Here is a 21,912-nt window from a genome sequence, read left to right as displayed (position 1 = left end):
CACATCGAGCGCACATATGCCGCAGAGGAGAAATACTGTTGCAGTAGTGCGTAATGTAACAGGCATCGTTGACATCCGTTAAAACTTATCTGTCACCCTCCTCTGATCACCACTTCCTCAGCTTGTCAGTCTCAACCTCACGTTACCTTGGCCGTAGAAATATGCAATCAACTACAGTCAAATATCCAAGAGAAAATAAGAAAGGTAAGGGAATCGATAGAAGCGACCAAAGGGTAAAAATATGCGCAATTGAGAAAAGGAAATAATATGCGTATCCAATAGCGGATTTGTTGCAGTTCACCCGAACATGGACAACCTCCACGGCAGTCTTTCATTACACCCTTCATAGTAGCGCAAGGAATGTATGAATACCCTTAACACATGAAATAAGCAATACGTATGAAAAAAGGCATCAGCACTGGTATCCGCAGCTACCAATGCGGCCCTACCTCAAACCGGTAGTATGTGGGAAAAGGGTAATAACCTTGAGATAAGCTGCAAGGAACTGGTCAGACCGAAACATTACAAGCAACGGTATAAAAAGCAAGAAACGACAACATATAAAAAGCACCCTTATATCACTTATAGCAACCGATTTCAATTCCAAAATCATACACACAAATGCCTATACCTGTACCTTCGTGTTCGGGCACCTGTGATAGTGTTTAAATATCACTGTCAAGACCTGCTGCGGTCTTCGTATTTTTGCTTTTAGCACCACCTTCCTCTATGTTTATATCATCCTTCACCTCAGCCTTCCTACGGCCCCTAATAACAAAGAACACAAGCAACCCAAGCAACAGCAAAAGCAAAGGAATTAAAAATATTAACACTTTCGTTGTCCCAATCCAGCCACTCTTGGCCTCGCTGCCCCCATCGTCATGGTCAGCATTTACGTCGTCCTCTTCACCACTTTCTTTCGACTCCTCTTTCAATTCCTCCGCCAATTTTTCTACATCCTTCTTCAGTTTCTCTTCAGATTCCTCGGCGTCCTTCTTTTCCTCTTTTGCAGCCTCTGCATCTTCGGTGGCTTTGACGCGCTCCTCCTCCGCTTCCTCAAATGCCTTTCTCGAATCTTTTGCCTGCTTTTCTGCAGCCTTTTCAGTTGCCTCAGCTTTCTCAACAGCCTCCAGCAACATCTTTTTCTTTTCTTCACTCACCGGCTGACCCGCCTCCTTTGCCTTCTCAGCCTTCTCAGCTTCCAAGCGCCTGGCCTCCGCCTGTTCCTCAGCAGCCACTCGTCTCGCCTCAGCCTCCTCCAAAGCCTTTCTCGCTTCCTCAGCAGCCTTCTCAGCAGCCTGGCGTTTCGCCTCCTCCTCCGCCGCCCGCGCCTCTGCTGCTTTCCTTCTCTCCTCATGCTGTGCAAGAGACTCTTTGTAACCCTCTAGCACTTTCTTAGAGTAGTGAAAAACCCTTAGAGCTAGGGTCGCATCCTTCTCGACCTTCGATATTAAATGTGCCGTTACTCTGTAGTTCCAAAGCCAGTTCTCCAGCACTGTGCATGGTCGTCCAGCGGGAGCTGCTTGGTGAGCGGGTGCGCCTGCTCCACATATCATAACACGAGCGGAGTACGGTTTGGGTTTTACCTGGTTCCATATTTCGAGTGCCCTCTCCATGTTGGAGAACGTCGTTTGTGTAATGACACTGTCCACTACTTTGTAGTTGCATAAAATGCTGTATTTATGGGGATCAAGCCTCGAATGTTCATAGTAGTAGTCTCGCTTGTACGCGTTGGGTAAGCAGTTCTCATTTCGACCGTAGCCAGGAAGGACGTCATGACTCGCCGTCCTGTCAACACAATGCCACGTCAGCACTTGGTCGAGAGCTGCGCTTGCATTTGCCGCCGCTGCCTTAGCCCGCTCTCCTGTGCCCCCCATGTACTTGATTATGCCATTGCCCAGCGATTTCATGTACTGTATTTCCCGAAGCTTATTTGAAGGGAATGATAACTCCATTCCCTTGTCATCCGATATTTTACGAAAATTCGCATTCGCATTGTTGACATACATATACGCCTGCTGTTCAAACATGTCAACCCTGGAGTTCACGCCGTCAAGCATCTTCTTCATTTCGCACAGTGTCGTAGCCCCTTGTCCATCAAGTTGCCGAGCACCTGCTGTTACATATTGTTTTTGCGCAACAGAGAGCTCCTCCGCCCAAGTCACATCGAGCGCACATATGCCGCAGAGGAGAAATACTGTTGCAGTAGTCCGTAATGTAACAGGCATCGTTGACATCCGTTAAAACTTATCTGTCACCCTCCTCTGATCACCACTTCCTCAGCTTGTCAGTCTCAACCTCACGTTACCTTGGCCGTAGAAATATGCAATCAACTACAGTCAAATATCCAAGAGAAAATAAGAAAGGTAAGGGAATCGATAGAAGCGACCAAAGAGTAAAAATATGCGCAATTGAGCAAAGGAAAGAATATGCGTATCCAATAGCGGATTTGTTGCAGTTCACCCGAACATGGACAACCTCCACGGCAGTCTTTCATTACACCCTTCATAGTAGCGCAAGGAATGTATGAATACCCTTAACACATGAAATAAGCAATACGTATGAAAAAAGGCATCAGCACTGGTATCCGCAGCTACCAATGCGGCCCTACCTCAAACCAGTAGTATGTGGGAAAAGGGTAATAACCTTGAGATAAGCTGCAAGGAACTGGTCAGACCGAAACATTACAAGCAACGGTATAAAAAGCAAGAAACGACAACATATAAAAAGCACCCTTATATCACTTATAGCAACCGATTTCAATTCCAAAATCATACACACAAATGCCTATACCTGTACCTTCGTGTTCGGGCACCTGTGATAGTGTTTAAATATCACTGTCAAGACCTGCTGCGGTCTTCGTATTTTTGCTTTTAGCACCACCTTCCTCTATGTTTATATCATCCTTCACCTCAGCCTTCCTACGGCCCCTAATAACAAAGAACACAAGCAACCCAAGCAACAGCAAAAGCAAAGGAATTAAAAATATTAACACTTTCGTTGTCCCAATCCAGCCACTCTTGGCCTCGCTGCCCCCATCGTCATGGTCAGCATTTACGTCGTCCTCTTCACCACTTTCTTTCGACTCCTCTTTCAATTCCTCCGCCAATTTTTCTACATCCTTCTTCAGTTTCTCTTCAGATTCCTCGGCGTCCTTCTTTTCCTCTTTTGCAGCCTCTGCATCTTCGGTGGCTTTGATGCGCTCCTCCTCCGCTTCCTCAAATGCCTTTCTCGAATCTTTTGCCTGCTTTTCTGCAGCCTTTTCAGTTGCCTCAGCTTCCTCAACAGCCTCCAGCAACATCTTTTTCTTTTCTTCACTCACCGGCTGACCCGCCTCCTTTGCCTTCTCAGCCTTCTCAGCTTCCAAGCGCCTGGCCTCCGCCTGTTCCTCAGCAGCCACTCGTCTCGCCTCAGCCTCCTCCAAAGCCTTTCTCGCTTCCTCAGCAGCCTTCTCAGCAGCCTGGCGTTTCGCCTCCTCCTCCGCCGCCCGCGCCTCTGCTGCTTTCCTTCTCTCCTCATGCTGTGCAAGAGACTCTTTGTCACCCTCTAGCACTTTCTCAGAGTAGCGCATAACCCTTAGAGCTAGGGTCGCATCCTTCTCGAGCTTTGCTATCAAATGTGCCGTTACTCTGTAGTTCCAAAGCCAGTTCTCCAGCACTGTGCATGGTCGTCCAGCGGGAGCTGCTTGGTGAGCGGGTGCGCCTGCTCCACATATCATAACACGCATATGGTACGGCTTGGGTTTTACCTGGTTCCATATTTCGAGTGCCCTCTCCATGTTGGAGAACGTCGTTTGAGTAGTGGTGCTACTGACCACTTTGTAGTTGCATAAAATGCTGTATTTATGGGGATCAAGCCTCGAATGTTCATAGTAGTAGTCTCGCTTATACGCGTTAGGTTCACAATTTGCATTTGGAGTAGAACTGTATGAGGACTCGTGACTCTCCGTCCTGTCAACACAATGCCATTTTAGCACCTCATCGAGAGCTGCGCTTGCATTTGCCGCCGCTGCCTTAGCCCGCTTTCCTGTTTCCCCCATGTACTTGATTATGCTATTGCCCAGCGATTTCATGTACTGCATTTCCTGTAGCCTGCTCGCGGAGAGCGATGCTGCCATTACCTTGTCATCCGATATTTTACGAAAATTCGCATTCGCATTGTTGACGAACGTAAGGATTTGTTGTTCAAATGTGTCAACCCTGGAGTTCACGCCGTCAAGCAACTTTTTCATGGTACACAGTGTCGTAGCCCCTTGTCCAACAAGTTGCCGCCCATGTGCTGTTACATACTGTTTTTGCGCAACAGAGAGCTCCTCCGCCCAAGTCACATCGAGCGCACATATGCCGCAGAGGAGAAATACTGTTGCAGTAGTGCGTAATGTAACAGGCATCGTTGACATCCGTTAAAACTTATCTGTCACCCTCCTCTGATCACCACTTCCTCAGCTTGTCAGTCTCAACCTCACGTTACCTTGGCCGTAGAAATATGCAATCAACTACAGTCAAATATCCAAGAGAAAATAAGAAAGGTAAGGGAATCGATAGAAGCGACCAAAGAGTAAAAATATGCGCAATTGAGCAAAGGAAAGAATATGCGTATCCAATAGCGGATTTGTTGCAGTTCACCCGAACATGGACAACCTCCACGGCAGTCTTTCATTACACCCTTCATAGTAGCGCAAGGAATGTATGAATACCCTTAACACATGAAATAAGCAATACGTATGAAAAAAGGCATCAGCACTGGTATCCGCAGCTACCAATGCGGCCCTACCTCAAACCAGTAGTATGTGGGAAAAGGGTAATAACCTTGAGATAAGCTGCAAGGAACTGGTCAGACCGAAACATTACAAGCAACGGTATAAAAAGCAAGAAACGACAACATATAAAAAGCACCCTTATATCACTTATAGCAACCGATTCCAATTCCAAAATCATACACACAAATGCCTATACCTGTTCCTTCGTGTTCGGGCACCTGTGATAGTGTTTAAATATCACTGTCAAGACCTGCTGCGGTCTTCGTATTTTTGCTTTTAGCACCACCTTCCTCTATGTTTATATCATCCTTCACCTCAGCCTTCCTACGGCCCCTAATAACAAAGAACACAAGCAACCCAAGCAACAGCAAAAGCAAAGGAATTAAAAATATTAACACTTTCGTTGTCCCAATCCAGCCACTCTTGGCCTCGCTGCCCCCATCGTCATGGTCAGCATTTACGTCGTCCTCTTCACCACTTTCTTTCGACTCCTCTTTCAATTCCTCCGCCAATTTTTCTACATCCTTCTTCAGTTTCTCTTCAGATTCCTCGGCGTCCTTCTTTTCCTCTTTTGCAGCCTCTGCATCTTCGGTGGCTTTGATGCGCTCCTCCTCCGCTTCCTCAAATGCCTTTCTCGAATCTTTTGCCTGCTTTTCTGCAGCCTTTTCAGTTGCCTCAGCTTCCTCAACAGCCTCCAGCAACATCTTTTTCTTTTCTTCACTCACCGGCTGACCCGCCTCCTTTGCCTTCTCAGCCTTCTCAGCTTCCAAGCGCCTGGCCTCCGCCTGTTCCTCAGCAGCCACTCGTCTCGCCTCAGCCTCCTCCAAAGCCTTTCTCGCTTCCTCAGCAGCCTTCTCAGCAGCCTGGCGTTTCGCCTCCTCCTCCGCCGCCCGCGCCTCTGCTGCTTTCCTTCTCTCCTCATGCTGTGCAAGAGACTCTTTGTAACCCTCTAGCACTTTCTTAGAGTAGTGAAAAACCCTTAGAGCTAGGGTCGCATCCTTCTCGACCTTCGATATTAAATGTGCCGTTACTCTGTAGTTCCAAAGCCAGTTCTCCAGCACTGTGCATGGTCGTCCAGCGGGAGCTGCTTGGTGAGCGGGTGCGCCTGCTCCACATATCATAACACGAGCGGAGTACGGTTTGGGTTTTACCTGGTTCCATATTTCGAGTGCCCTCTCCATGTTGGAGAACGTCGTTTGTGTAATGACACTGTCCACTACTTTGTAGTTGCATAAAATGCTGTATTTATGGGGATCAAGCCTCGAATGTTCATAGTAGTAGTCTCGCTTGTACGCGTTGGGTAAGCAGTTCTCATTTCGACCGTAGCCAGGAAGGACGTCATGACTCGCCGTCCTGTCAACACAATGCCACGTCAGCACTTGGTCGAGAGCTGCGCTTGCATTTGCCGCCGCTGCCTTAGCCCGCTCTCCTGTGCCCCCCATGTACTTGATTATGCCATTGCCCAGCGATTTCATGTACTGTATTTCCCGAAGCTTATTTGAAGGGAATGATAACTCCATTCCCTTGTCATCCGATATTTTACGAAAATTCGCATTCGCATTGTTGACATACATATACGCCTGCTGTTCAAACATGTCAACCCTGGAGTTCACGCCGTCAAGCATCTTCTTCATTTCGCACAGTGCCGTAGCCCCTTGTCCATCAAGTTGCCGAGCACCTGCTGTTACATATTGTTTTTGTGCAACAGAGAGCTCCTCCGCCCAAGTCACATCGAGCGCACATATGCCGCAGAGGAGAAATACTGTTGCAGTAGTGCGTAATGTAACAGGCATCGTTGACATCCGTTAAAACTTATCTGTCACCCTCCTCTGATCACCACTTCCTCAGCTTGTCAGTCTCAACCTCACGTTACCTTGGCCGTAGAAATATGCAATCAACTACAGTCAAATATCCAAGAGAAAATAAGAAAGGTAAGGGAATCGATAGAAGCGACCAAAGAGTAAAAATATGCGCAATTGAGCAAAGGAAAGAATATGCGTATCCAATAGCGGATTTGTTGCAGTTCACCCGAACATGGACAACCTCCACGGCAGTCTTTCATTACACCCTTCGTAGTAGCTGCAAACCTCGGCATGCTATGAGCCATCCGGCCACCGCAGCTCCCCTTGGTGATGGGGTTGAGTGCGTTGAGCTAAAGTGCCTTTACAAATAAAGGCCAAAGTGACCATTTCAGAAGATAGCACAAGGCCTGTCAAATCATAAAAAAGAGCAGGAGCACGGGAAATGGCTGCTGAGAAAAAATACAAAGAGGTGTATAGATAAAAGGGGGAAACAGCTAGATGGTGGAACGCTTTACGACTGTGGCAGCCACAAGGGTGCAGCAAAGTCTATGATGTTTGAAAAACGGTTGCGGCACATACCATGAAGCATCAACAACAGTGCTGGGTGGCGAAACACAAAGTGACAGAGTCCCTCGCGGTTTACTGTATCACACACACACAGACACACACACACACACTGACAATGCGCGGTAGGCACGGAAGTACGTGAGTCTTGTACAACCGGTCACTCGGCCAAAAATGCTTCCACCTCAGTGAGACACTTTGCTGTTTCCGTGTACCGATCACGGAAACGAGTTTTCCCTAGCGGACGGGGCCGCGGCAATTTTACGTTACCCACCTCTGTGACCTAACCAGTTTTGCATAACCACCACACTGAGCGGTTGAATTTTTTTTCGAAAAGGTTTCTTGATTTCTCAGTACAGCTTGCTATGGCATACCCTCCCCACAAGATAATTTTTTTTCTTCGAATTATATTCTCTGAAAATTATGGCAAACGTCGTGCTACGAAAACATACGTGCATATATGGCAAAATAAGAATGAAAGCGAATCAATGGTAATCAACGTGGTCGCCATTTACGCACCTAAACGAAAAACAGTAGGAATATCTTTGCGGAACCTTTTTTAGAAGGTAAATAATGGGAAACAAAAACAAAACAGCGGTGACTCAACGCCACAATCATAAAAGCTAATGATAATAATATATCGGTGTCAACAGCCCGAAGGGGCAGGCCGCAGTGAATCCCCCAATGCGGAAGGCATCCAAACATAAGCAGTAAAGTGTTGTTTACCTCCCAGTAATTTTAATCAAACCGAGCCGTCGACTAAGTATCTTACCACGCCAAAGGCAAGACGTTTGCTGTACGGAATTCAACGAAAATAATGGGCTCCTTCACTGCTGTCTCACAACCTCCCGTATACCTCAGCTTCAGCAACGTTGAAGTGCAAAACGAATGTTTAGCAAATAACCGAGGAACTAGTAAGTATCGCGTCTCTGTTTGAATCAGCTAAAAGTTTTTTTATGTGCTGCTGACGGGGAAAGGGGGAGGAAATCAAAATCGATCCATTGCTTCATGCGCACTTGAATGTGTATAAAGATTCAGACAGGTTTACAACAATGTGTCAACGATATGCTGAACAAGCTATTCCCTTTTTACTAACGTATATTGCTGCTGGGGGATGTTCGCTATCCAACAAGAAAGCATCCAAATTCACCGCCAGAAAGTAGTGTCTATGCTTTTGAGCGAGCAAAAACATTCAACAGTAGTGAACAAATACATGCGACCCTGCAGAACACATCACATGTCCCGCCTCCCGACGCACGAAACTAAAGGCAAAACCATCACATGATGGTTCTTATGACCGTCTGCTACGCAACCACTCTGTATAGCAAAAGCCATGTGGGAGAAACAACCGCACATCACCGAACGTCATCGCCGAAACCGCACCCCATGCCCACGTGTCGATACATGAATTTGTGTTCTCTTCGTTAGTTTGTGGTAAGAAATCAAATGGTAATTTTTTTCCTCCAACAAGTAGAAATTTATGGGACCTGCATAGGATTCGCAGCGCACGCTTCCTTAGCATTGTGTCTTTCCTTCCTCCTATAAGCGCTTAGAGACCCGCTAAACCAACTCGCTGAGCGACATATACAAATGCTTTGATGTGTATAGTCCAGACTAGGAAGATACGGGCCTTATGCAAACCTGCTACGGGTCAAGAAATACCGAGCAGTCAAGACGATTATGCCCCCTGGTGATGAAAGGCGGCTAGCACTAACATGTGGTTCGACAGCCCAGGAGGGGGAAAGGTGTTTAACATACAGAACTCACCCCCTTTTAGGTCAGAAACGCAAAGGTCAATTGATTCAATTAGTTCCTTCCCGTAGGAAGAAACTATGTAAAGTCATTGTAATGCTGTGACGGTCCAGGGGAAAAAGTAATCTTACGAGAAAGGAGGAGGATCTACTCCTTCCGCAGTGCCTTGTGTACGTTACTTTATTGTTTCCTTTACTTCATATTAGCTTCTCTAGTGAATACGTTGCGGTGACCATGCCAAATAAATAGTCACGCAGCTGTAAACCCACTACCTCAATCAAAAATTGGGCAAGTTAAAACGGAAACAGAAGGAAAGCAAATAAAGCAGAGAGTGATGCAAAATTCACGACTACCCACCTTTAAAATGTTAGCAACCTAATCTGGGCTTCATCACAGCACCAGCCAGCGCCGGACACAGCCTCGTTGCCATTTTGCATAAACCTCTGCAGCCAAAAAAAAAAATCTACCGCTAATAAAACATGGAGCAGGCAACAGTGCACGACCAATGCAGCCGCACAGAAGGTCAATCTCTCTCGAAAGATAATTAGTAAAAATACTTTTTCCCCACAACAATTTCACGTAGCACAAACACACGTGCGTGCGTGCGTCCAAAGAGCAAAGGAGAAATAGAAACGAACAGGTATACTTGCCGGAATCCCAAAGTAACATAGGTCCATCAATCACCCTGACGGTGCGACCGCGGCCAGACCGTTCAACGTACCAATAGAAAGCTCCATCCAGCTTTAGGGTAACGTACAAGTTACACTCACACTAACAAAAGGATTGCCAACCGCAACAATCGCACGGTACCATAAACTCTCCCACTATTATTGTTTGTTTTTGGCTTCTTGTTTTTTTTTTACGAAGCTCACAGAGCTCACCGTGCCGACAGGAGAACAAGAGGGAACGTCTGCCTCCCATTCCGTGCACACAACAGATAGACACGTCCCTATTAAGGTTACCACCAGAGCTAATCCTTCACATACGTAAACCCTCCACGCCACGAAGTTAGAGTCTGCCGTATGCTCTGAGTGAGATCCCCGGATGAGTTAACCTCCATGGTAAATGGTCCCCCCCCCCCCCCCAAGTCCCTCGAGAGACCTCACCGCGGTGTCGAGAGCCAGTATCTCTGGGAAAGGGAAGAAAATACCTACCACTCGTGCCGAATGGTTAGATGCAAACTCCCTTGGACGGGGGGGAAGAAAGAAAAAACTTACCGGCGGTAATCAACGAAAGTTTAAAAAAAAATGAAATCGTGTCCCAAGCAACGGCCATCGTCGCGGCCTCCTTAGGCGGCAGAAGCTCAGAGATTTGGAGGGAACCCCGTCGTCCCCACCGCCCTTCACGCACGATAAGCAATGATACGCCCCGCACCATCCTGTAAGAAAATTACGGAAGAAGAATCCAACTCCCTTTTAAGGCGTAGAACTCCGAAACGATCAGCCTTCAATGAGAGTAGAAGCCCCCACCACGCACGCCTGCACTGAAGTCGACATCTCGGCAGCGAAGAGCCGCCACACACACACACACACACACACACACACACACACACACACACACACACACACACACACACACACACACACACACACACGCACACACACACACACATATATATATATATATATATATATATATACTACTTATTCATACCGCTGCCCCTCCCCCTGTAGTCAGGCAGGCCACACAGTGAATCCCGCCGCGTGATAATAAATTTTTAAGAAGTGGAAACGGGAATGTGCCAGCACCGCCTTTTTAAGGGCCACATGGTCGGGGCCGCGGCTCTGTTAGCTCATACGCTCCGACAAGCGGATTTACGCCGTCGTGCTAATACCGTTCCGGGAAGGATTGCAGTGTGACTGCGGGCTGGGGGAGGTCATGCTGGGTTGAGCGGTGGGCTATGTGTCTAGACTGTCCGTTAAAGCTGAGGAAGCTGGGGGTCGTTTGCTTCCTACCGATAAGAATGTACTGTGGCGGAACGGAGTGGCTTGGGGGAAAGTGAGGGAAGGGGGAGGTTGCCCTTTTTTTTTTCTTCTCTTGATTTGTCAGTACGCCAGGGGGGAGGGGTGATAAAACTCTACCGGCTTCGGTTGAACTCTACAGGAGAGGGAAGTCTGAAACAAATTCTGCCCCAAGGAGCCCGCGGCACCGACGCGCACGCGCTTGTTAATTTGTAAAAAGCCAAAAGAAGAATGAAGCCACGGGGGGGAGGGACGCCGGTGACGCAGGTAGCGACATGCGCACCTCTATGAGTAGGTGTGCAAATGCGCGAATGCGTTACCTATCTGCTCCTCTCATCGAAACACTTGTGTCATGACTCGGGCATTTGCTTACCTTGGGGTCTTTTTGGAAGTGTTTGAAAGTACACCTTTTCTCCGCTCCTAAGTTAAGCCCCTTCCCTCCTTCAACGGGATCCACTCCAAGTTGCAAGGACGGCCCGGCATACAGGTCTGCAGGTGATAGACAGGTAAGGGGAATTAGCCCTGACAACTGTGGCAATCTGGGCGGGGTTTAACGTCCACAAAGAGAGCTGAACTAATACATCTGCGGATATATGTATCAGGGGGCGCTTTCTCCTTTACTGGTGCCACGACTCCTCTAACCATGAAAAAAAAAAGGAGAAAGGATGCCAGATTTCTGCCTTGCTTGTTGAACTAGTTGACCCTCCATTTGGCTGGATTCGGGAACTGGTGGTTGAAAATATATGCGTATCTGGATATCGAAAGAGCACAGTGGAGGATGAAAAGGGGGGCTTACCCAATGTTATTTTTTAAAACTTTAACACTATTCGGATCGAAAGACCCTTGGGGGGAGAGGGGAAATGAAATGTAGGGGAACATGGAGGGAAAGTACATGCCTGTGGGAGTTGTTTCCCCTCTGCCTGATTCTTCTTGTTGAGTGAGAAAAGATGTAGTGGTGGTCGCTCCCACTAACAGCGGCAGAGCAGCGAAGAAAAAACTTATTTTGCTCCATTTCAATACTGCGGATTAGTTGTGAGAAATATATATATTTATATATGCATTACCTATTGACAGTGCGCTGGTGAGGTGCAGGGGTGACGACATGCTCGCTGAGAGTTGAAAGTAGCGCTCCTACAGAGAACTTCTTTCCGTAAAAGTTAAAGTGCGGGGTGGGAAAAGGGACACAAGGAAATCAGCAGCAGTACTGGGGATAAACTTGCGGGTTTAAACCTTGGCTCTGTTTCAAGCGTCTAGAGACGCTGAATGATTTGCTCGTAGTTATGCGTATTATTTTTCTCTCATATGTGAAGGGTGTATGTTGTATGCAGTTCATTCTTCAGTTACACATGATGTTGGTTTGTGGCCGCGCGTGGACACCTCCACGCTCGTATACAAGGAAAGGGAAAGGAACCAATATGCCAGCACTTAGTTTGCTGCCAATATGTTTGAGTATTTCTGCCTCTGTATCGACACGAATAAAGGGCAGTGAAATGAACGCCATACACCACTTTCAGTAACAAAATTCCTCTAAATAGGGGGAAATACGTTGGGAGAGGTACTTGTGAGGCTATAAATTAAATATTTCTGTGTCCTCTAGTTTTTATGCATCCCTCATATACAAAGCTACGTATTGTCACCAGCCTCCATGTAGCCCATGGTATTTGCCCCCGTTTCACGTTTTTTAAAGCGTTTCTCAATGCTTCTTCTAATTTTACAAATGTGTGTCTTTGCGTGTGAGCTGTTTCGGTGAGTGGTGCATACATGGGAAGGAAAATATATTAACGTCGGGGAAATGCAATGGGGTTTTTTTTTCTTGCTATACTGTTTGCTCATTTCTCCCTCCACATAATTTGTAAATGGGCACAGTCAGCTGGAAGCTGACTCTGACTTTTTTTTGCCATTGATTCCTCGAATTACGTATGGAGGTGACACCCCATTTTGTCAAAGTATTGTACCCAGAGGCTTTTTTTGTAAACATGCACATTGCCGTGAGCCTCATATCCCGCATCACAAAGGAACAAGGGGTGGACTGTTCACTTTGCCTTCACCGTGTTCTGTGTAGTTGAAGGGACACACGATACTGAAACATTGGGGATAATTATAATGATAGTGATAATAACAACGAAACGTGCTCAGAAGCCTTTTTGTATGGGAGGGCTTCTGGAATTCTGTCAAGCGCATTGACTCATATCCTCTTGGTTGGATTGCTGCCTATTCTTGTACGTTAATTTCGTGTAATGCTAACCATTCTACTGGCTGCTGTCTTGATGTTGTTGGAGCTCCAAACCTCTGCAACATCATGACCTCCTCACGTCACCTGTCTGGATCGTGGGGCAGGCTGTTACTTGCAAAAAGAATATCAACAATTCGTCACGCAACTAACGGCTGGACAAAATAAGCCAAGAAAAAAGGTAAGGGAAGGTGCGAGTTCGGGAGTGACGTATGCTGATTGTCGTGGGACGATAACGTTTCTCAGCAATTCCGGAAAGTATGAATGTTGAGGGAATTCCTTAACACACAGATGGGGATGGAAGTTGGTTTTTATTATTATTATTATCATTACTATTTTGAAGGGGGAGAAAGACGTCCACAGTGATTTTGAATACAGTGGGATACATCTCCCATGCCTACTAAGTTGCAGTGGGGATGGGGAAATTGAGAGAGAGTACAGAAGACCCTGACGCTGGCGATGTTAAGTGTGGTGTTACCAACTGGAAAAGATTGGGGGGTTAGAAAAACTTTCAAAATGAAACGCAGTTACACAACCGAAAAGGGTGGGAGCGAGATGAAGAGGACGTGTGGAGGCGTGCCTTTAGTTGTCGCGGATGTAGGAGCCGCCGTGACTCGTAAAAAGAGATGGTACAGTTACCTGTTCACGGCGTTCTTACACTTGTAAGCAGTGGTGGAGGACGCAATAGAAGTGAGGATGAATACGCCTCAAACTGCGTTAGTTAGCTCGTACAGATCATGTATTACGGGCATATCTGACTCCCAACCCCAGCATACAAGAGAGTTTTTCTTTTTGCTGACTTCACATATCTGTTACTGTCTGAAGTTCCAGACTGTGTTTAATAACAAATAATCTGTTGTATTGACGCTAATATTGTTGCGCTAATTTTTTTTTAATCATGTATCCGCGAGGGAATTTGATATGGTTTTTTGGTGTGAAGTGAAAAGAGCACCCGCAAAGCAGGTATCGTGCACATATCATTTATCTACCTTTTGTCTTTTCAACAAAAAAATTACAGGGGTCGTCTTCGTCATGGTGGGCTCCCTCATCCACGCCACGTGCCCATATGGAGTTTTATTGGCTGGTTGCGCCACGTTTCACCCAGACGAATTCGCAAAACTAAAGGCACATGGTCAGAATTAAAAAAAAAGGAAGCCGTATAAAGCAACGAAAAGGGGGAAAATGTGACAGACATCGCGCATTTGTCCACTGGAATCGAGGTAAATACATATAAAGGCAGGTAACCTTCTCACGCGTCTGCTTCCCTGCACACAAGTATTTGATGTATTGGTTGGCGTTACAGTTGCTTTCGCTGCTCGCTATCTCAACCTGAGGAGTTCTTACAAGTATATAAAGTGAGGAATATAGGGCAGGTGCGGGCTAGATGTTCTTTCCGTGCGTTCAGCCAATAATGCAGTTGTGATTATTCGTCACGCATGTTCTTTTTTATATTTTGCCCTCCCCACTGCTGAGATCAGTCCCCTTCTCGTGGGCTACCGACTTATATTCTCCTGCTGCATATCTGTGGTCGTGCAATTCGTTGTGGCAGTGACTGTTGCGATGTCAAAGGAACGATTTCATAACCGACGCGTGAGAACAAATCGCTTGATCTCTAATAGCTCGTGGTCTACTAGCGCAAAAAATCAAGGTATTTCGTCTTCTAAACGCAAAACTGATTTTTTTTCAGTGATTTGCCTGTTGTCATGAGGAACTGCGCAGCCATCCGCCCACGATAGTGGCTCCAACAGCTGGGCTCCACCAGTAAGTGATGTAGCAACCAAAGCGCCAACAGTACGCACCGTTATCGTCCACAGGCCACTGAACGCAAGCACCAACAACAATCCATAAGAGCATCGCCCTGACGGTCGCACACCGCGTGGTAATCCTGCACTAACAAGCAATAAGGACTCCATGAAACATTTACCGGAAACAACCATTGTGACCAGAAATTACAACTGCGGATATACAACAAGAAGTTAGTGTGAAGCATATGCACTTCCACCTCAGTCATCTCAACTTCAAAATAACTAACATATATCCGTAACTAAACAACGTATGTCTTCACACCCAAATTTATTTTTTTTACTATCACCCACACGATAAATATTTCCTCGACAAACCAAGGGTATTCATACATTCCTTGCGCTACTATGAAGGGTGTAATGAAAGACTGCCGTGGAGGTTGTCCATGTTCGGGTGAACTGCAACAAATCCGCTATTGGATACGCATATTCTTTCCTTTGCTCAATTGCGCATATTTTTACTCTTTGGTCGCTTCTATCGATTCCCTTACCTTTCTTATTTTCTCTTGGATATTTGACTGTAGTTGATTGCATATTTCTACGGCCAAGGTAACGTGAGGTTGAGACTGACAAGCTGAGGAAGTGGTGATCAGAGGAGGGTGACAGATAAGTTTTAACGGATGTCAACGATGCCTGTTACATTACGCACTACTGCAACAGTATTTCTCCTCTGCGGCATATGTGCGCTCGATGTGACTTGGGCGGAGGAGCTCTCTGTTGCGCAAAAACAGTATGTAACAGCACATGGGCGGCAACTTGTTGGACAAGGGGCTACGACACTGTGTACCATGAAAAAGTTGCTTGACGGCGTGAACTCCAGGGTTGACACATTTGAACAACAAATCCTTACGTTCGTCAACAATGCGAATGCGAATTTTCGTAAAATATCGGATGACAAGGTAATGGCAGCATCGCTCTCCGCGAGCAGGCTACAGGAAATGCAGTACATGAAATCGCTGGGCAATAGCATAATCAAGTACATGGGGGAAACAGGAAAGCGGGCTAAGGCAGCGGCGGCAAATGCAAGCGCAGCTCTCGATGAGGTGCTAAAATGGCATTGTGTTGACAGGACGGAGAGTCACGAGTCCTCATACAGTTCTACTCCAAATGCAAATTGTGAACCTAACGCGTATAAGCGAGACTACTACTATGAACATTCGAGGCTTGATCCCCATAAATACAGCATTTTATGCAACTACAAAGTGGTCAGTAGCACCACTACTCAAACGACGTTCTCCAACATGGAGAGGGCACTCGAAATATGGAACCAGGTAAAACCCAAGCCGTACCATATGCGTGTTATGATATGTGGAGCAGGCGCACCCGCTCACCAAGCAGCTCCCGCTGGACGACCATGCACAGTGCTGGAGAACTGGCTTTGGAACTACAGAGTAACGGCACATTTGATAGCAAAGCTCGAGAAGGATGCGACCCTAGCTCTAAGGGTTATGCGCTACTCTGAGAAAGTGCTAGAGGGTGACAAAGAGTCTCTTGCACAGCATGAGGAGAGAAGGAAAGCAGCAGAGGCGCGGGCGGCGGAGGAGGAGGCGAAACGCCAGGCTGCTGAGAAGGCTGCTGAGGAAGCGAGAAAGGCTTTGGAGGAGGCTGAGGCGAGACGAGTGGCTGCTGAGGAACAGGCGGAGGCCAGGCGCTTGGAAGCTGAGAAGGCTGAGAAGGCAAAGGAGGCGGGTCAGCCGGTGAGTGAAGAAAAGAAAAAGATGTTGCTGGAGGCTGTTGAGGAAGCTGAGGCAACTGAAAAGGCTGCAGAAAAGCAGGCAAAAGATTCGAGAAAGGCATTTGAGGAAGCGGAGGAGGAGCGCATCAAAGCCACCGAAGATGCAGAGGCTGCAAAAGAGGAAAAGAAGGACGCCGAGGAATCTGAAGAGAAACTGAAGAAGGATGTAGAAAAATTGGCGGAGGAATTGAAAGAGGAGTCGAAAGAAAGTGGTGAAGAGGACGACGTAAATGCTGACCATGATGATGAGGGCAGCGAGGCCAAGAGTGGCTGGATTGGGACAACGAAAGTGTTAATATTTTTAATTCCTTTGCTTTTGCTGTTGCTTGGGTTGCTTGTGTTCTTTGTTATTAGGGGCCGTAGGAAGGCTGAGGTGAAGGATGATATAAACATAGAGGAAGGTGGTGCTAAAAGCAAAAATACGAAGACCGCAGCAGGTCTTGACAGTGATATTTAAACACTATCACAGGTGCCCGAACACGAAGGTACAGGTATAGGCATTTGTGTGTATGATTTTGGAATTGAAATCGGTTGCTATAAGTGATATAAGGGTGCTTTTTATATGTTGTCGTTTCTTGCTTTTTATACCGTTGCTTGTAATGTTTCGGTCTGACCAGTTCCTTGCAGCTTATCTCAAGGTTATTACCCTTTTCCCACATACTACCGGTTTGAGGTAGGGCCGCATTGGTAGCTGCGGATACCAGTGCTGATGCCTTTTTTCATACGTATTGCTTATTTCATGTGTTAAGGGTATTCATACATTCCTTGCGCTACTATGAAGGGTGTAATGAAAGACTGCCGTGGAGGTTGTCCATGTTCGGGTGAACTGCAACAAATCCGCTATTGGATACGCATATTATTTCCTTTTCTCAATTGCGCATATTTTTACCCTTTGGTCGCTTCTATCGATTCCCTTACCTTTCTTATTTTCTCTTGGATATTTGACTGTAGTTGATTGCATATTTCTACGGCCAAGGTAACGTGAGGTTGAGACTGACAAGCTGAGGAAGTGGTGATCAGAGGAGGGTGACAGATAAGTTTTAACGGATGTCAACGATGCCTGTTACATTACGGACTACTGCAACAGTATTTCTCCTCTGCGGCATATGTGCGCTCGATGTGACTTGGGCGGAGGAGCTCTCTGTTGCGCAAAAACAATATGTAACAGCAGGTGCTCGGCAACTTGATGGACAAGGGGCTACGGCACTGTGCGAAATGAAGAAGATGCTTGACGGCGTGAACTCCAGGGTTGACATGTTTGAACAGCAGGCGTATATGTATGTCAACAATGCGAATGCGAATTTTCGTAAAATATCGGATGACAAGGGAATGGAGTTATCATTCCCTTCAAATAAGCTTCGGGAAATACAGTACATGAAATCGCTGGGCAATGGCATAATCAAGTACATGGGGGGCACAGGAGAGCGGGCTAAGGCAGCGGCGGCAAATGCAAGCGCAGCTCTCGACCAAGTGCTGACGTGGCATTGTGTTGACAGGACGGCGAGTCATGACGTCCTTCCTGGCTACGGTCGAAATGAGAACTGCTTACCCAACGCGTACAAGCGAGACTACTACTATGAACATTCGAGGCTTGATCCCCATAAATACAGCATTTTATGCAACTACAAAGTAGTGGACAGTGTCATTACACAAACGACGTTCTCCAACATGGAGAGGGCACTCGAAATATGGAACCAGGTAAAACCCAAACCGTACTCCGCTCGTGTTATGATATGTGGAGCAGGCGCACCCGCTCACCAAGCAGCTCCCGCTGGACGACCATGCACAGTGCTGGAGAACTGGCTTTGGAACTACAGAGTAACGGCACATTTAATATCGAAGGTCGAGAAGGATGCGACCCTAGCTCTAAGGGTTTTTCACTACTCTAAGAAAGTGCTAGAGGGTTACAAAGAGTCTCTTGCACAGCATGAGGAGAGAAGGAAAGCAGCAGAGGCGCGGGCGGCGGAGGAGGAGGCGAAACGCCAGGCTGCTGAGAAGGCTGCTGAGGAAGCGAGAAAGGCTTTGGAGGAGGCTGAGGCGAGACGAGTGGCTGCTGAGGAACAGGCGGAGGCCAGGCGCTTGGAAGCTGAGAAGGCTGAGAAGGCAAAGGAGGCGGGTCAGCCGGTGAGTGAAGAAAAGAAAAAGATGTTGCTGGAGGCTGTTGAGGAAGCTGAGGCAACTGAAAAGGCTGCAGAAAAGCAGGCAAAAGATTCGAGAAAGGCATTTGAGGAAGCGGAGGAGGAGCGCATCAAAGCCACCGAAGATGCAGAGGCTGCAAAAGAGGAAAAGAAGGACGCCGAGGAATCTGAAGAGAAACTGAAGAAGGATGTAGAAAAATTGGCGGAGGAATTGAAAGAGGAGTCGAAAGAAAGTGGTGAAGAGGACGACGTAAATGCTGACCATGACGATGGGGGCAGCGAGGCCAAGAGTGGCTGGATTGGGACAACGAAAGTGTTAATATTTTTAATTCCTTTGCTTTTGCTGTTGCTTGGGTTGCTTGTGTTCTTTGTTATTAGGGGCCGTAGGAAGGCTGAGGTGAAGGATGATATAAACATAGAGGAAGGTGGTGCTAAAAGCAAAAATACGAAGACCGCAGCAGGTCTTGACAGTGATATTTAAACACTATCACAGGTGCCCGAACACGAAGGAACAGGTATAGGCATTTGTGTGTATGATTTTGGAATTGGAATCGGTTGCTATAAGTGATATAAGGGTGCTTTTTATATGTTGTCGTTTCTTGCTTTTTATACCGTTGCTTGTAATGTTTCGGTCTGACCAGTTCCTTGCAGCTTATCTCAAGGTTATTACCCTTTTCCCACATACTACTGGTTTGAGGTAGGGCCGCATTGGTAGCTGCGGATACCAGTGCTGATGCCTTTTTTCATACGTATTGCTTATTTCATGTGTTAAGGGTATTCATACATTCCTTGCGCTACTATGAAGGGTGTAATGAAAGACTGCCGTGGAGGTTGTCCATGTTCGGGTGAACTGCAACAAATCCGCTATTGGATACGCATATTCTTTCCTTTGCTCAATTGCGCATATTTTTACTCTTTGGTCGCTTCTATCGATTCCCTTACCTTTCTTATTTTCTCTTGGATATTTGACTGTAGTTGATTGCATATTTCTACGGCCAAGGTAACGTGAGGTTGAGACTGACAAGCTGAGGAAGTGGTGATCAGAGGAGGGTGACAGATAAGTTTTAACGGATGTCAACGATGCCTGTTACATTACGCACTACTGCAACAGTATTTCTCCTCTGCGGCATATGTGCGCTCGATGTGTCCAAGGCAAGCAACTTACCTGTCGCATATAAGCAGTATGTAACAATGAATGGGCGGAAACTTGATGGTGAAGCTGTGTTGACACTGTGTACCATGAAAAAGTTGCTTGACGGTGTTGCTGATAGAGCAGACTTTCTAGAGAGGCAATCCTGGAAATATTTGAAGGTCGCGAGAGAAATTTTTCAGAAAGTGTCAGAGCATGGTGATATGAAGGCGGCGCTGGGACAAAAGATGTTGGATCAGATGCGTGGTGTCCAACGTGTAGCGAACCGAACGAAAAGGAGCGTTGAGGAGACATGGGAGAAGGCGAAGAGGGCTGCAGCGAACTCGAGCAAAGTTCTCAAGGAGTTGCTAAAATGGCACTGTATAAACAAGGAAGCAATCCGTGATTCGTTTGACCATATGGCTAACGCAAACTGCGATCCCAGTGCGTATAAACATGACTATCATCGAAATTTTGGACATGATGACGCTCGCGCATACGCTATATATTGCGAGTACAAGTCTATTCCGGCTGCAAAAACTGATGTGACCTTCTCCAACATGGAGGGGGCAGTCGAGGCATGGAATCGAGCAAAGCCCAAGGCTGATGCAAGGGATGCTGTTGAGTGCAGCAGCGGCCATTCGTCAAGAAGTGCGTCCTCCTCCGATAAACCATGCACGCTGCTTGAAAGTTGGCGGTGGGACTACGATGCAGCAAGGTATGCGATACTCAAACTTGAAACTCTAGTCCGCAATTCCTTGGGGGTGACTCACTATGCTCAGAGATTTCAACAGATTGGAAGGGAGTCTCTTGCACAGTATCTGGAATGGAAAAAAGCAGCAGAGGCGCGGGCGGCGGAGGAGGAGGCGAAACGCCAGGCTGCTGAGAAGGCTGCTGAGGAAGCGAGAAAGGCTTTGGAGGAGGCTGAGGCGAGACGAGTGGCTGCTGAGGAACAGGCGGAGGCCAGGCGCTTGGAAGCTGAGAAGGCTGAGAAGGCAAAGGAGGCGGGTCAGCCGGTGAGTGAAGAAAAGAAAAAGATGTTGCTGGAGGCTGTTGAGAAAGCTGAGGCAACTGAAAAGGCTGCAGAAAAGCAGGCAAAAGATTCGAGAAAGGCATTTGAGGAAGCGGAGGAGGAGCGCATCAAAGCCACCGAAGATGCAGAAGTTGCGCGGTGGGACAAGGAGGGCGCCGAGGAATCTGAAGAGAAACTGAAGAAGGATGTAGAAAAATTGGCGGAGGAATTGAAAGAGGAGTCGAAAGAAAGTGGTGAAGAGGACGACGTAAATGCTGACCATGATGATGAGGGCAGCGAGGCCAAGAGTGGCTGGATTGGGACAACGAAAGTGTTAATATTTTTAATTCCTTTGCTTTTGCTGTTGCTTGGGTTGCTTGTGTTCTTTGTTATTAGGGGCCGTAGGAAGGCTGAGGTGAAGGATGATATAAGTATAGGGGAAGCTAATGCTAAAAGCAAAAATACGAAGACCGCAGCAGGTTTCGACAGTGATATTTAAACACTATCACAGGTGCCCGAACACGAAGGAACAGATATAGGCATTTGTGTGTATGATTTTGGAACTGGAATTGAAATTAGGTGCTTGATGCAATTTAACGGTTTCCACGCAAGGTTTCGTGGAAATATTATACGCCATTAATTATCCTTGTGGCTCCATTCAAATTGTTGATGCTTGCTTAATGTTATTTTTATAAGGTACTTTCGGGCGTAACGTGCAGGGTGAACATTTTTGTATTTATTTTAAAGGCTCTCGTCAATGGGAGTTTGGATTTACGTTTTGTGATGATGTTTAACTATCATTTTGCTCTCGGACTGATGCTGTCTGCAAGAAAGTGTAAACTTCGAAAGTAAGTTTTAAAGTGCCAAACATGTCCACTTCAGTACGTCCATCACTAACGGAAACTACAAATCTTCACAGAGTGGTGAGTTTGAGTGGGAGTTTCCGAACTGGCGGGAAGAGATGTGAATTTACGAAGTAAGAACAGAAGAATATCACCTGATGTGTTCTTTTTGAATTTTTACAAAGC

At 46.8% G+C, this 21,912-nt stretch overlaps 7 protein-coding genes across 7 annotated transcripts in view; 3 read left to right on the top strand and 4 right to left on the bottom strand.

Moving 5' to 3' along the window:
* Nucleotides 1-5, bottom strand: part of TbgDal_V340 (hypothetical protein, unlikely) — a gene marked incomplete at both ends in the record, with an annotated part of 369 nt that extends 364 nt beyond the window's left edge. The window contains one exon of the mRNA XM_011774881.1: nucleotides 1-5. This exon is cut by the window's left edge and continues 364 nt beyond it. Coding sequence (XP_011773183.1) covers nucleotides 1-5 — 5 coding nt within the window.
* A 660-nt stretch (nucleotides 6-665) lies between these two features.
* On the bottom strand, nucleotides 666-2,237 carry TbgDal_V330 (invariant surface glycoprotein, putative; the record flags this gene model as incomplete). Its single annotated transcript, XM_011774880.1, has 1 exon — nucleotides 666-2,237. One exon carries the CDS (start codon nucleotides 2,235-2,237, stop codon nucleotides 666-668), a length of 1,572 nt encoding a protein of 523 aa, XP_011773182.1.
* A 590-nt stretch (nucleotides 2,238-2,827) lies between these two features.
* Nucleotides 2,828-4,399, bottom strand: TbgDal_V320 (invariant surface glycoprotein, putative; the record flags this gene model as incomplete). Its single annotated transcript, XM_011774879.1, has 1 exon — nucleotides 2,828-4,399. The coding sequence occupies one exon, from the start codon at nucleotides 4,397-4,399 to the stop codon at nucleotides 2,828-2,830; it is 1,572 nt and encodes a 523-aa protein (XP_011773181.1).
* A 590-nt stretch (nucleotides 4,400-4,989) lies between these two features.
* TbgDal_V310 (invariant surface glycoprotein, putative) lies at nucleotides 4,990-6,561 on the bottom strand (the record flags this gene model as incomplete). Its single annotated transcript, XM_011774878.1, has 1 exon — nucleotides 4,990-6,561. The coding sequence occupies one exon, from the start codon at nucleotides 6,559-6,561 to the stop codon at nucleotides 4,990-4,992; it is 1,572 nt and encodes a 523-aa protein (XP_011773180.1).
* An 8,929-nt stretch (nucleotides 6,562-15,490) lies between these two features.
* Nucleotides 15,491-17,062, top strand: TbgDal_V300 (invariant surface glycoprotein, putative; the record flags this gene model as incomplete). The annotated part of the gene is made up of 1 exon (XM_011774877.1): nucleotides 15,491-17,062. The coding sequence occupies one exon, from the start codon at nucleotides 15,491-15,493 to the stop codon at nucleotides 17,060-17,062; it is 1,572 nt and encodes a 523-aa protein (XP_011773179.1).
* A 590-nt stretch (nucleotides 17,063-17,652) lies between these two features.
* TbgDal_V290 (invariant surface glycoprotein, putative) lies at nucleotides 17,653-19,224 on the top strand (the record flags this gene model as incomplete). The annotated part of the gene is made up of 1 exon (XM_011774876.1): nucleotides 17,653-19,224. The coding sequence occupies one exon, from the start codon at nucleotides 17,653-17,655 to the stop codon at nucleotides 19,222-19,224; it is 1,572 nt and encodes a 523-aa protein (XP_011773178.1).
* A 590-nt stretch (nucleotides 19,225-19,814) lies between these two features.
* Nucleotides 19,815-21,383, top strand: TbgDal_V280 (invariant surface glycoprotein, putative; the record flags this gene model as incomplete). Its single annotated transcript, XM_011774875.1, has 1 exon — nucleotides 19,815-21,383. The coding sequence occupies one exon, from the start codon at nucleotides 19,815-19,817 to the stop codon at nucleotides 21,381-21,383; it is 1,569 nt and encodes a 522-aa protein (XP_011773177.1).
* Between the last annotated feature and the right edge of the window lie 529 nt (nucleotides 21,384-21,912).

This window comes from Trypanosoma brucei, chromosome 5, assembly GCF_000210295.1.
Source record: "Trypanosoma brucei gambiense DAL972 chromosome 5, complete sequence".
NCBI classification, from domain to species: domain Eukaryota; phylum Euglenozoa; class Kinetoplastea; order Trypanosomatida; family Trypanosomatidae; genus Trypanosoma; species Trypanosoma brucei.
The sequence above is the reverse complement of the archived record's forward strand: the minus strand, read 5'-3'. Positions and strand labels throughout refer to the sequence as shown.